The 15,734-nt window shown below is 35.3% G+C and overlaps 1 protein-coding gene across 1 annotated transcript; it reads left to right on the forward strand.

Annotated features, from left to right (window-relative positions):
• Positions 1 to 940: 940 nt before the first annotated feature.
• On the forward strand, positions 941 to 11,512 carry LOC124155014 (odorant receptor coreceptor-like). Its single transcript, XM_046528759.1, has 8 exons — positions 941 to 1,483; positions 2,356 to 2,454; positions 2,827 to 3,043; positions 5,459 to 5,639; positions 8,088 to 8,187; positions 8,812 to 8,916; positions 9,018 to 9,173; positions 11,380 to 11,512. The coding sequence occupies exons 1-8, from the start codon at positions 995 to 997 to the stop codon at positions 11,428 to 11,430; spliced, it is 1,398 nt and encodes a 465-aa protein (XP_046384715.1). The 5' UTR covers positions 941 to 994; the 3' UTR covers positions 11,431 to 11,512.
• The last annotated feature ends 4,222 nt before the right edge of the window (positions 11,513 to 15,734 follow it).

Consider the following 15,734-nt stretch of genomic DNA (forward strand, 5'->3'; position numbering starts at 1 on the left):
TTTAAGTTTGCAGTACTCACAGTGAGTCATCTTTTCCCTCATTCATCTCTACTAAATCTTCATTTATAAGTAAATATGTATGCTGCTGGAGGGGATACCATTTATTATTTTATCCTGAGCACCAAATACTAAATATGTATTAGAAATCATTCACAATTGGCTGAGTGGGGCTATGCATCTTCAAATGATTTTGCTTAGTCTGCTTTGACTTTTCTTGCTTCAACCATCTTCTCTACCACATTTCGGCCAAAATTTCAAACTTGATATTTAACTTTTTTTCTTAAATTGGCTCCTCCTCTTAACCCTCTTAGTACTATCCTTCTTTCTGGGTTACTGGCGAGAATTGCGGAGGGTATTTTCATAAAATGTGGCACTAGGAAAAAAAATCAATACAAAGCTATTTTATTTAATATCCATAAGCAGTTTTTTTTTTTAATTATTGAGGTTAAACTGGTTAATATTGACAAAATATTTTTACGTTTACTGAAATAAAATATATCAATGTAATAAGTTATAGCAAATTAAAACATGTACTACGTAAGAGCCAATATACCGGTCCGCTGCACTTTTTGCACAAGCGGCAAAAGCTGATATATCAGCCACAAAGATGGTTAATAGTTAAAAATTTTCTTGGGAAAAGTACACCCTAATTTAGAACATTCAGAAAATTATTTTCTAGATAAGCAGACATAATATTGTTTAAATCAATAAGATCAGAAAAAACTGTACCATCCATTCTTTTTACCCATGTGCCCAGCGAATCCCAAGCACATGTTAACATGCGAATGGTATATAATGCAGTTAGGATACACTTCAATGGTATTTAAACTAAATTAGGGTCTACATAATTATTGCCCATTCGTAAGTTATAAGCAGACAATATTATATATGGATTGGTATTTATTGCTATGTTAGCTCTCCCATGATAGCAAAATTTACTTTCGTTTTGTAGGTTTTCTATTTTGCATTTCAAAGAAAAAAATTCTACAAAACAATGAGCTTGTGGGACACAGCCCTAACAGAGTGGAATAGTGACAATGAAGTCTCACAAGAGATGCAAAATATCTCTACTGCAGGGAATGGAAGCACAAAATCTGGGGAGGAGATGAAGAGGAACTCAATAACAATTCAAGTTGACAGACAGAGGGTGCCTCTATTTATAGCATCCAACAATTTCTTCGTGAAGGATGCACAACAAAAAATGAGACGTCTCCTGGTGAGCATTATGTCCGGCTCAGCAGTAGCTGCCATGTTTTGGAGTATTAGACCCTTTCTTGGCTTGGGGCATCATGGGAAGACCTCAACAACATTTTTGCTGGGAGATAACACAAGTATCACTAATGAAGGCAACCCGCTAGCCAAATCCTCTGTGCATTTCACGAATGAAACAAGTAGCAGAGGCCAATGGAATCTGATTGTGGACGCAACCTACCCATGGGACACTTCAACCAATCCTGCTTACGCATTGACATTGGCATACCAGGTTAGATTCTCAACCAATATGTATCATAGTTAAAATTCAATTACCATATGCAATCAATGGGATCAAAACTTATGACCTAGCAGAATTTTCTGCTTACTATTTCCAATGAACTCTGAAGCCAAGTTCTGAGGAAAAATGATGGCCCAAGACTGAGATAATGTCGTAATGCAGCAATAGAATTAATTATCTGACCACTACTTACAGTTTATTTACTTTCTTTCTTTATTTTTCCTCTTCATCTATTGACGTACAAAAATTCTGAAACTTCTGTGTTCTCTTTTTTTATCAAAATCAACAACAACCCATTATTATTTTTTCCATGGCAATTTTATACTCAAAGTCATTGAGGGTTTTCTATTTCATTTATAACATGCATACATACATCAACAAGATTTGGGCTCCATAAATGACTTATGTATACCTATATTTTATTGATTCAATAGTAATCATGATAATGATAAATTGGCACCATGGTAGGATTTCAGATCTGTAGGCCCTCGGGTGATACAGGTTGGGGAGCATTGAATTCATTCTTGTTTAACAGGGGTGCAGACTTTAAATTAGCATTGTCCCACAATCTTCATAACCTAGAGAGTTTTCTACTCTTGTGACTTGAGTTTCACACATGTTCCTGATGTCATAGTACGGCAAAACTAAGTGGGAATACGTAATTAAAAAATTGTAAAAGAATAGAAAATTTATTAAAAAGGAACATGCAATTTATAACACCAAGTGAAGCCAGAAGTGGTCAACTCTACCTTCAAAAATGATTTATAATATAGCAAATCGCTGATCAAATCTTTGTTATAAATTGGCAATTTGATGTAAAAATATGAGTCACAAAATTTTTTTAAACATACCTTTTACTTTAGTTCTACTGGATAGTGTTCTGCATGGCCCAGATCAACCTTCTTGATCTATTGTTCTGTTCATGGCTCATCTTTGCATGTGAACAAATTGGTCACCTAAAGGTAAGAAATTAAGATAAAATGAAATTATTTTTAACTTCAAAGTAATCAATGGTATGAAATGGAATTTGCAGCACTGATATGACAATACAATAAGCAACATTTTTTATGTGATAAAAACTCCTATTTGAGGATTGATTTAAATTTTTTACTAACCTACATTGTATATAAGCAAAAAATGAAGAAATTGCTTATCCAATAATATGAAATTTGACTATATTGCATCATAATTAACATCAAGTAGATTGAGACTAAATTCATTTTTACAAAAAATAAAACATTTTAAACCTTGTCAAATATGAAGTGAGATTTGAACTTAAGAAAACTTTAATAACAGACACATTAATATTTTAAATTTTGCTCATTTACAAATAGGACATTTTACATCCCCTCATGGAACTCAGTAGAATACCAAGAAATAAACTTTTTTCTTCTCTTGGAAATATGAAGAGTGGACATGGTGTCATGGATGAAATTTTCTACCAGCATTCCACTTTAATAAGAAATGGTTTTCCATCAATACCTAAAACGTTCTCTGTCCTACGTTCATCAGTAATGGCACAGGATGAAAGTACAGGATTGACAACTGAAGGTAATAAATAATATTTATAAAAGCATACATGACACTGATGCGTTAATGTAGCTATGATTGCAACTAAAAGACTACTATAGCTACCACTACATTCTATGAAATACACGGACATGGTGACCTGATAATGAATAGTAGGGTCTCACTTGCAATATGAAGTTGATCCCTATTCAGTATGTCTCTTAGAGACCAGACAATTCTCCTGCCATACTGTTTTCTTTACTTTATAGGCACCACATCTAAATTACCAGTTTACCTTGGCAGGTGAAGTGGGTGAATTGCCATACTTTGATAAAGCATATGAGAATGTCAATTTTTGCATGTGTTTGCACACTCAGGAATCTAAATAAATTTTTAACATAGAATGGTCACAGAGGTATGTAGAAACTTGTAGCTTAATGCTCCAGTGGGGTACTGAAATGTCTGTTTGTCAGTAACTTAAAAGTCTCCTTGGCAAGTGAAGGGCCATGTTCTGCCACTTCACTTTCAAGCTGGATTATATAGGGGAGGGTAGGGTAAATGAGTGCTGTAGGCCAAGAAGCAAAGATGGTAGTAATGGCTACCACCTGCAAGACTTCTGATAGCACTTCCCTAGTGGAGTGAACTTCTGCAGCAATTCCACATTCTCAATAGCAATGCCTCTGCTTTAGTTGCCCATCTGCATTCTTCAGCCGGCTGCATTTAAATTTGTGTGCACTTTCAACTGAAACACATCACTTCGTCATTTTTCAATGTATTAGAAACTACATTTATGAGGTGGAATGTCAAAGACAAGGAGCTCGTTCAGAGTAATAAATCTACTTCTCAATTAAAGTTCAAAGTTCAAAAACATTGTCAACAGCGAGAATAAAAATTTAAACCTGATGCTTTCCGGGCATATTGAATGAATATTTTTTTTGAGAGTTCATCCAGGTGATTGGTTAATGAACACTTTTGTTTTGAGCTCCACGCTGTTCCTTGTTTCCAGGACAAAAAGCATCTTTCAGTTCATTCAGCTATTTGACAAGGATCAATACAGAAATGGTTTTCATTACAATATCCTTGTAACATATTATTATCAGTCACCAAACATTGAACCCAATAGTTTTCATGAAGTCATCAAAACATAGAATATCGCCACAACAAACTGAAATTGGGGACCAAAAAATATCAATGCATGACCCAAGTAGTAGACCATCGGATATCAAAATTAGGTTGATGTATCTGAAACATATTGATAATACACAATGGATATTTTGACAACGTTACAAAGATATACCACTTGCAACTTCCACAATGAGCTATAAAGGTAACGTTTCATAGATATCCACATTGTAATATCTGTGATATTAAGTAATTGTTATTCCAAACAGTATCCCTAGGTAGCATATGTTCTGAATAGAAGTAAAAAGAACAAAAGTTTTGTTTGCATATCTAGAGATTAACAAAACCATAATAAGCACACACATTATCTACTCATTAGATGTTGTGACAACTAAGAGATGTTGTAATATGAACAACCACCATGTCTACTGCTGAACATGGCCGCAACATTGTTTGCAAGGTCGTTTGGATATTTAAGAGATATCCATCAACTTTAATTTGATTATTATGAATATTGCATGGATGTCACAATTTTATTATGCCATCCATGCAATCCAATCAATGCATCCAGACACATTCAAAGGCCATTAGAGTGTTCAGAACCAAGGCAACAACAAAATGTTCAGAACCTATTGCTGAATTGTTCATGACCTGCTGGGGAACCGTTCAAGGACTGCATTTTGGCCCTAATGAAGTGTTACGAACCGTTCAAATAAGCTATTCATGATGCGTTTCTCAGCTGTTCATGAAGTTTTCTCTAACCGTACAGGAAGCGTTTAACTAGGTAATTAGAACCTGTTGCCTAAGTGTTTATGAACTGTTGGGGAACCGTTCATGGATTGCACCTGAAAACACCTCATGAACAGCTGGGAAACACCCCACGAACACCTTATTTGAACAGTATGCAGCACTTCAATGGGCCAAAATTCACTGTGAACAATTCCCAAATGCTTCATGAATGGCCCAGGAAATTTGTGAACTGTTTGCACAGTTTTTTCACAGCCTGAGAACAGTTAAGTGAACATTTCATTTTCACCAGGGGCAGACCTCTGGTTTGCCCCCCCCCCCCCCCCATTGGTCTAAATCTAGATCTGCTAGGGCTACCGTGCACATTCCTCAATCAATATTATCTTAAGAGTATTTTAAGTTTGCTTAAAGGATCATTAAGGCCATTCAAAATCATAATATGCTACATGCCTGCAATATTTGAATGCTGTCTAAGCAAACCCTATCTGCCAATTCCACTTTGGAGGAGGTTAATTAATGTTATAAGGGACACATCATTTCCCAAAATTAATTCTGGATGATGATCATGTTAATTGGTTCTTTTTTTAGGAACATTTGGGCACCAGAGAAACATAGTATCTCCTTACCTTGGAAAAGGAGATAATATAATAGACAATCCTCATGCAGCTCTGGAGGCTATTGGAAGAGGAATGTTCAGAGCTAATGATACAAAAGCAGTGATTCAAAAAGCCACCAAGTACTGGGTGGAAAAGCACAAGCACATTGTAAGGTAATTTGCTAAAAGTTTAATGAATGACGGTCAAACTTATTATAGAAATAAACCTTCAAAACATCTGTTCCTGAGTACAGAACAGAGGAGGATAGGAAGAAGTGTATGAAAGGAGCAGGGTGAGGGATGGAGATGGCATTGTCTACATAATGATCATCACATTTCATTGCTGACATGGTATTTCCAGCCATGGTTTATAACTAGAATCATATAATAGCAGGCACCTGGCCCATAATAGCTCACAATCCCATTGTTAAACAGGCAAAAATGTGGAATAGATTTCCTTAGACATAAAAGGAAATTCTAGACAGAGATGTTTGACAACAATGACTTTGCTCAGAGGAGTGAATTCTTAACCCTTTCCCAACAAACATTGGCCATACCCTACACAGGGGCGCAGCCAGGAATTAAGGCTGGGGGGGGGGGGTTTAGGTGCAACTAATACCGAGGTGTGTGGGGTATGGAGTACCCACCAGGATAAGCAGTAGGTGCGAGATTAATAAATTGCTGAATTTTAAGATAAATGGTTCAAAATGGTGAGTTTTAAGGCTTTCTGAGGTATATTTTATTAATAATTACACTATGCTATTAGTAATATCAATCCAATTAAGTAAAATGGATTAAACTTAAAAATTGAGTTTGATCCCAAATTGAAGGGATGAGAACACTATGGTAATTCCATCCCAAAAAAGAGTTCTGCAGAGAGATGTTTAACCCTTCATTGGTTGCGTGGTATCTACCAGATGCCATTTTATTTTCTTTGCCCACATTATATTTCCATAGTTAGGAAACTCAAATTCCTGGTATTTTATTATTTTGGATTCTGAAATAGTCGCCAATACCCTTAGGTATATGTATTGATGCACTTATGGAATAAAATTTGATATTTTGTTGTTTTTGGAGTCGGGTCGATGTCATACGACAACTTGAGTAACAATACGTTATATGGTAATATGTAGCTTCTTGATATTCATCGCAAATTTTTAAAATACGTATACAATTTAAACAAACAACTATCTTAACACGTTGCGTACCGGGGTATTTAAATTCCTAGGAACGCCGATTCTGGAAATATGCCTATTAGGGCGTAATGCCTTCGGTTTAAACATGGTTAAAAAGCTAATGTTTAGAATATAACTTTACCCAATCAAACGCTATGATGCATCAATTCATTATGAATAACGAACAACAACTGAAAACGTACTAATGAATACGTATTGTACGCTTTAAAATTGTTTAGGTTGACGTGCCTAAATGACGAGAATCTTTGTCATCCGTCCGGAACGTTCGGGAAAAAAATGACGAGAATTCTCACCATCCGTATGCAACGTGTTAAGTATTAAATTTTGGATATGCATATTATAGATACAAATTTTTTATTGTAATACCTAAATTTGATATAATTTCGATAAAAGAAAAACTGTAAGTAAGAAACGTCAAAATAGTAGTATTCAGTCTCTCATTAATACAAATATCTCCATCATTATTATGCATACATTTGTCATCCATTCATGACATTAAGTATTCAATGAATGATTTATTGTAGTAAAAAAAGTTATTTCTACTTTCACGCATTTTGTTTAACCATTCCAAAATGGTGTCTGTGAGATGCTGCGTGACATATAGCATTCCAAAATGTTAGGCGCCAGATGGACGGAGGGTTAGAATATTATCATGCTACTTGTAGCATGGAAAACATTTTCCTTTCTTAGGCACTGGCAAGAAAGGGTTAATTGGGTAGGCAATCAGCACTGATATTTGATAACTGCCTTTCCAAGTACATACATCTTCCCTAAATGATACAATTTAAAGAAACTAGTGAAAATTTGTATTTGCAATTTTTAACACATTATGAGCCATGCTGGTTCAAATAATTTTCATGATCCAAAAATGAATTTGAACTTTCCCCATTTGCATTGATCCTTAGGACTCTTTGGTGAGGTTTGTGTGTGATACTTGAATGACATTGTATGATGTACAGCCTTAATCTAGCAAACCTAAATCAAATCAATAGTTATAAGTGATGTCAAGGGTTTGGAATAATGCCTGTAATCATGGGAAAAAATCATTGAGAATACAATAACATGGAAATCATAAAAAAATAGAGGCTACAGAGTGTAAATGTATTTAGATTTTCAGGAAAATATAAAGCTGGTATTAGTTCACATTTTTTTCAGCAATAAATCATCATGAATTTGTGATAAAAATATATTTTACAAGATAGTCATTGATTCAACACAAAATATTAATCTTTATGATTCCAAAGGTCTTTTCTGTAATTGATTTTGAATACTTGTGCACCAAAATTCAAGGTCCCACTAAGTTCCACTACTATTAATCATTAAGGAATACGCCTTATTATGCACAAAAATAGAAGAATTAAAATCACCACCTCTGAATCAAACACAAAAAATTAAAGTTAATGCAGGAATGTGAATACTTTTCTAGGTTTGTTGAATGCATTGGGGACTCTTATGGCATGGCTTTACTGATTCATATGCTTACCAGCACTATAGCACTGACTCTGCTATCGTATGAAGCAACCAAGGTGAGAGAACATGCATAAAAATGAAACTACAACATAAACATGAAATGCAACACAGTGGAGCATATTTTCTGGATTAATTTTGAAAATAATGGATGAATTTTAATACCTAATGAATAATCTCATGCCTACATGAAAAGGAATCACTCAGAATTACCAAACTCATTGAATGTATAAAAATGAAACTTTTAACCTAAAATTACCACAACATACCACTTTTAATAAATAAAATAACTAGTAATATAGAACAAATAAAATAATTTTAATTCCATTGCCCTGGCTAGCTTTACATACATGATGCAAATAACCCGCCGGCCTTGGTGGAGGCGGGGTAAAGTCCTCGCCTGCCAAACTGCAGGTCGCGGGTTCGAATCCCGCCGGGGTAGTTGGTCCCTATCCTGGGCATGGATGTTTGTGTCGTGATTTGTTAATTCCTCCATTGTAAATGGCTTCTGTATGCTGTTTCGGGGAAGTTGAAAATAAATAAAAAACCCTCACTTTTCCATGTATAGACTTACTAAGACTGATTCAGTTTTGAAAATATACCTTCCAAAATAATTATTTAAAAGTATTTTGAAACTTATAGATGCTCTGACGCATAATTCTCTTTCACCTATTTTCCTGCAGATTTCATCAGTTGACATGCATGCATTGACGGTGATCACTTACTTGCTTTATACCTTAGGGCAAGTATTTCTATTCTGCATATATGGGAATAATCTAATCGAAGAAGTAAGTGGATGAAATCATTCATGCAAGTACTAATTTAGTATTGTTACATAGATGATATGAGGCTATAAAAATGGCGTGCATGCTAAAAAACTACATTTCAGAGTACTTCAGTCATGCAAGCAGCTTATGACAGCCCATGGTATGAATGCACAGAGGAAGCTAAGGCATTTATCCAAATAGTATGCCAACAAAGTCAACGCCCAATGTCTGTTTCTGGAGCCAAATTCTTCACAGTTTCACTGGATTTGTTTGCTTCAGTAAGTTCACACTCATCAATTTTACAACTATCATGTTAGTCAGCGGGTGTGGGCTCAGTTAGCTCTAAGGTAAATGGAGATTTAGGATGTAATATGTGTCAGGGTAGATGCAATTTATCAAAGATGAATGTAGGGTGGATCAGTGGCGGATACATAAGGGGGGAAAACGGGGAGCACCCCTTCCCCCTGAGCTTGAGGAAGTTCCACCAAGAAATAGAAGACATAGTTTTTTTCGACAATTCCAAAATATACTGTTCTAATTGAACATTATTGACAGACAATAAAATACTTTGGTTTACCAAACCATATTTTATTATCTGGCAACAGCATTTGATCATTAAACTTTTCCAACGGCTCTAACAGGTCTAATCCTAGGAAATATGCTGTTGCACCTATGCTAAAAAACTAATGTGAAGACTGTAGTACTCATTGCCAGTGTCCTTGGAGTCCTCATCATCTTCCTTTTCCTCAACATTCATTTCACAATCTTATTCTCTTCCTTCCCCATGTCTCAAATGCCTCCATTCTTTTCCTGTCTTATTTCATCAGCATCCACTTTTCAGGACTATGGATCGCAACACTTCATATGAGTCTCTCCACTAGCCTTTTCTAATCAATTTTACAAAACATTTCTCACACCTTCCTTTTCTACAGGTTGATTAAGGGGGGTGGCACATGGGGACACGTGCCCTTTTGCCCCCCCATTAAAAAACAATCTGACACTTAGAAACTAGACAAAATTTTTAATACGATAATCATTATGTTCATATCATTTTGTGTATCACGGAGTCTCAATCATTTAATTTCATATTAATAGCTTTCATATTACAACAAAGAGAATATTTCGCACAGTAATTGTTGTACACACCTTGTTTTTAATACCAAATATGAGACCCTTGTTTGCCCATGAGACCCTTGTGCACCACCAGAAAAAAATCCTGGATCCACCTTTGCCCCTTTCCAATACATAAATGTTTCATCGACTAATGCAATTCTCTTCCCGATGTATTCACAACTTTGCCCATATTACTCTGATGGGAATATGCACACGTTAAAAAACTTTAGAATTAGCTTTAAATGACAGAATAGTATTATCACATCCTGTGACCACTTCTTTTGAGCTTTACCACTAATTGATGTCATCTATGAGAGCGAAGGTGTAGACAAAATACACAAAAGTATTTGCTCTAGGTTACATAGTCATGATTAAACTTGCTCCACATTTTTTTAAGCATATTATTTTTTTATTAAAAAAATAACATGCTAATCAGTGAATCATCAGTTAAAAAAATAATGCAGGTCTAAGCAATCATTTGACAAAATTTTCAGATATTTTACAAAGATAATTTTCAATCCCATATTCAGACAGAGCTGGTATAGCTATGTTGCATACACCCAAAAGATGAAATTTAAGGAAAGCGTATTTACGAGAAAATTTTCTGCTGAAACTAAGAAAAACATTAGGAAGTTAGATGAAAAAGATCGTGTGACATGCCTCAATCTTAGCTACTTTCGACCAACACTGTCCCAGGCCTGAACAGTAAAGAGTATATTGTAAATATGACTAATTTTGTGCTTATACTAATTATGCATGTGAAGCAGTGTACTGCGATAGGACTATGGTGGTCGCCTGAAATTGTATGCCATTTGCATTGCAAACAAGTATTTGGAGGTTGCATATCCTGTCAGGATACTAACAACATATGTGTAGTAATGATCAGGTGTTTGCAATGCTTCCTCCTGGGGGGAAAAATAGCATAAATGAACTTTAAATGCTTCTATAGTACATGGAGAAATATCTGCTGATATACAAAGAGCTAGAATTTTCAAGGCTAATACTATGAACAATATCTTTTTCCACTAACAGACACATACCTAACGCTTTCGAAATTTCATTGATTTTCATTTCAATTGATTTCATCTGTTCTAACATCTCCCTCACCAATGCTGAGACAATATTCTATGTTAAGACTCTCCTGAGAAGCAATGAACCAATATTTCTCACATAAGTCTTCTTTTGGCTCTAAAAATGTGTCATTTAACATCACAACCACAAGCAATAAAATGTTCCAGTGAATTCATAAAATATGAATGTAAAATTACGAATTTACCTTGCTTTAATATTTATGATAAAATTAGATGCCTTAAACATTATTATTACCTACCTATTATTGTCCATAACAGTGATTAAAAAAATTATTTACAGGTTTTGGGAGCTGTGGTAACATATTTCATGGTCTTGATCCAGTTGAAGTAAAAGACAAAAATTCAGACATGGCTAATGCCAGCTTTGTATCAATGGTAGTAAAGATTGTATGTATGCTTTCCAAAAAAAAATGATGCTATAATAATACACAGCAGCCTATGTTTTATGCGTGCATAATATGGAGTAAGAAACCCTTTAATCATCATTGCATCTATAATTCCACTAGAAGCCCAAAAAAATCATTCTTTTGGGAAATATTAATAAATGGCGAGAATTCTAGTTAAAGGTAGAACAGATTCTCAAAATTAAATGTGCCACGACCCGTCGCCATGTGGAAACTGCCGCTCCTTGTGGGAACGTCGCGTTGCCCGCAATACCGCATCAAAATGAACCTGACAATGATATTAAAGGAAATAAAGGGATTAGGGGTAACTCGACTTGCAAATAGAACACACCACAAATTTTGGCATCGTCACTAAGGGTAGAATATGTGGTGTCACCCGTGAATTTAATGTGGACGAAGGAATGACATCTCAGGCTTTAGGATTACGGGCGCCTGGGTGTTTGCTATCGCAACAGTTTCGCGACGTCCCTCTCATATCTTTAAGGCGAAGAAACTGACAACACATACGCAACCCCAAACCCTGAGATATCACTCCAATGCCGCCGCGTAAACAATGTTAAATGCGAGAGGATGAGTGAATAATTAAATTGCTTTAACTCTAGTAAGCAAAAATGAAGCAGATTCTAATTCATTATAATCAGTCTAAGCTATTAGGTTAGGATTATACGCAGTTAGAGAATGCTGGTTTTTGTTTTACAAAATAAAATGTATCAGCTTCTTGACTTCTGCTGATTCATTCTTGAGGTTGAAGTTCGAGCGCGTAGGCGGTTGTAACTGTGGCGTGGTTTGATTACGGGTGTAACATCCTCGTGGTGAAGGAGACTCCAAGGTGGAGGCTCGTGAAACTAGCGGTAAGCTAATTTTCGGTTTTAATTTGGCGCGCATTAGTTTTCCAAAATAGGCCACATAGCGGCGGTGACTTACACTACACTGCTTGCGTTCGTAACAGTTGTGTTAATGGTGGCTTCGTGTTTATCTGAGTTATTCTCGCAGTCAGTGTTTTTTATAAGTGCAAGCAGTAGATTCATTCTATTTAGGCAATAATAATGCGACTTTAAGCGTAACTGTTTCGTCCTAGGGTGGGATGGGTGTGACACAAGTTTCAGTCAATCTTCAATCAAGGCTTGTTTGCATTTTTGTTCGCCAGAATCCATGACTTTTATGAGGGTAACTATTATATAAGATATCTCCGCTGTCATACGAATTCCCATTTTGAACTATTTTCAGGCATTTTTTTAGCATAATACCCAAGATCACGTGGATAATATGGACGGAGTCAGTGCGATTGCTGTGATAGTGGAACTAGTTATTTTAAATGTCAATTTCTTGAGTTAAGTTTACAGATTTTGAATTTGTGAATTTAGATACCATAAGTATTTTACTTCAACCATCTTCGCGATGATGTGGTACGAACTGAATGGACTTGATCTCTGTAGTTGTGATATATCGTTGAAGGTATGAAAACTGTTCCATGTTGTAGTGCAGTGTATGTCGTTTTGCAATCAATCATTCATTAAATGTCTCTGTTTGAATAATCGTTTCTTTATAATTTCTCCAAGTTACGACTGGTTTTACGATTGGTACTCAATGTGAGTAAACCTCTTTTTCATAAAGGTAAGTCATTAATTCTTTGGACAGGTTGTACCTACCCATGCTATTGACGTAAAAAGCCCATATTACAATGAATCAATAGCCAATCGCTTCATCAAACAAAAAAGTAGAAAATACAAAATTTTTCCAAGAAGTAGAATTAGAGTTTTTGTGGACGAGAACTCAGCACTTACGCAGTTCACAAAGAATTACAATTAAACAGATACATTAATAAATGTGGCAATTATATTGTCTACTCAAATGACCAAAAAACATGTTAACTCTTCGAAATAGAAAACCTCATTGCTATAAAGATCTTTCTTTATTAATTCTATCCTTTAGCGAATTATATCCTGTATTAACGACTACCTTTTTTGCTAAGATTGTTTTTATTATTTGTTTTCCTTAATGGCTATCACATAATAAACGAAAACAGAAAACGACAATGGCATTTCAATAAACGCCCAAGAATAAAATGGAACCAGCCCTGACCATAATTATGAATTGATGACAGACTGACTCAAACTTCTAATGGCATCAAGAAATGAAAAAGTCCATGGAAAAAATTGACATTAAAAAATGAAGAAGATAGAGAGTAGAATAGAGACATTGAGTCAAAAAAAGGGAAAAGATATCTATAATGTCAAAACAGAACAAATATTTTCATGAAAGCAAAGCATTCTGAGAAGGTAGGGAATGTTCGCGGAGAATATTGACATTAAAGATGATGGGTTGAAGTGAAACAACTTGAATCAAATTCGCTAAAGATGGCTGATAAAATAAAAATAGAAAATTGATATGAGATGGTAATGCTAACATATATGAAAAAATTATTTGGAAACAATATTAAGAACGATATTAACGCAATGATTTCCAGGTCGACTGTATTGAAAAACGAAGTATGGTATGAAAGTATATATCACTCTATTAATGTTAACCATGCAATGCATTTTCTTTGAAAAAAACTGCAAAAATACTTTTTAGGATATATTTTGTAGTGTTCTATAGTATTTCAGTGAGCTACAAAGTATTTTCAGAAATGGATGCAAAGAGCAATGTCCATGACAATACTAACCAAAAATGCCATGCCAACAGCACGATTGGAATAATGATGGAAGTATTTTATCTTGCTAGTATATCATTGGAAATCGATGTGACGAAATGCTACTATACAAATGAAATTTATCAATCCTTGCAGCATATACCGGAAAGAGAAACTACTTCAGGCATGGAAACATGAAAATCAGATCAGTTTATTGAGACCGTAACACCGCCCTCGTTTTCAAGCCCCTCGCATTTGAGGCAGCAATAACGATTGGAGTAAATATTTCTATATTCAATATGTATTTAGCCGGAAATGGTACCCTTTGCTCACATTGGCTTTGCAACTTTACACCATCAATCAGCTTGATAACTAGAGATAGAGAGAGAAAGAAAGAGAGGGAGAGGAGACAAATTCCATTTAATTTGCAATTCGTCCTTTTAAATTTGTTATTCCCTGTAGCGGAAGGATAAATAAGGTATGTCAATAAGGTATGCCCTCGACCTTTAGGGAAAATTCCACGCTTTTCCGAGACACCAATCTTCGACAATATTATTACTCTTCCAATAATATTAGAGGAACTTTATTTTAATATAAATCATATTTTAATTTCTTATTGACCAAAACGAGGCGCGGTTTCCTCAACGATATAGATTTCCCGCAGCTAGCTCATAAAATCGAAGACTTTGCAGGTAGCTTCACTTTTGCATCTGACTTCACCAGGGTTATCACAGATTACCGCAGTCCAATAAATCTCCACCTGATTATTTTCACCCATTAAAATAGCAATAAATTATGAATGTATAATTTGCAAAAATAAGTTTTTAAATCGTTAAAATTATTTTTCAAGCATAACTTCATCCGTAGTAACACAAAAACTAGTTTTCAATTTATTGTTTTAACTTGAAAATTAATTGTATTCTACATCCGGCTGCCTACATCAAAAAGAAATTACCCAAATAGCCGAATTTTTTGACAGGTAAGCAATTACGTTTCTACATATGATAAAAAAATACATAAACCCAGGAAAAAGTGCTAAGATTAGGGATGTGGGAGTAGCACTTTCTGATCCCGAGTCGAATTGGAGACTACTCGCGAGTATCGAGTCGAGTCGAGTATGGTACTTTCAGAGCCAGGCATTCTTCAACATATTCTCATTTTTCCAATCCCCTTGTGAATTTTCTATACTGAATCCTTAGCCTGATATAAAAAGAAAATTATAATGAACGTTGATGCTAATTGCGTCAAAATCGGGAAAAATCGGCATTGTCCGCCAAAACCTTAAAGTTACACATTTTTATTTCTTTCAGAAACCTTAAAAATATTCCCCTATTCTCTCGGCGTTTGAATTAAGAAAGTAGGGTAGGGTACAAAAACGTACCGCATAATAAAGTATGAGCGATACAGCGGCCCACTCGGATTACTCCGAATGTGCCGCCGGGTCGGAAGACAGTAGGCCGCCGCGGATGACGAAAAGGTATTCGGAGTCCCCGTGGACGACTATTGTGGTTGACTGCTACGTATAAAGCAAGCTGAAATTTCCAGACCAAGGCACTACAACGACATATGGACTTACAAAATGATATCATTACATGAATG

Source organism: Ischnura elegans, chromosome 3 (genome assembly GCF_921293095.1).
Source record: "Ischnura elegans chromosome 3, ioIscEleg1.1, whole genome shotgun sequence".
Taxonomy (NCBI): Eukaryota; Metazoa; Arthropoda; class Insecta; order Odonata; family Coenagrionidae; genus Ischnura; species Ischnura elegans.

Coding starts and splice junctions, on each gene's coding strand:
- LOC124155014 (XM_046528759.1), top strand. CDS start 995: ATGAGCTTGTGGGACACAGCCCTAACAGAGTGGAATAGTGACAATGAA. Junction 3,044..5,458: donor TACAGGATTGACAACTGAAG/GTAATAAATAAT, acceptor TTCTTTTTTTAG/GAACATTTGGGCACCAGAGA. Junction 8,917..9,017: donor GGAATAATCTAATCGAAGAA/GTAAGTGGATGA, acceptor ACTACATTTCAG/AGTACTTCAGTCATGCAAGC.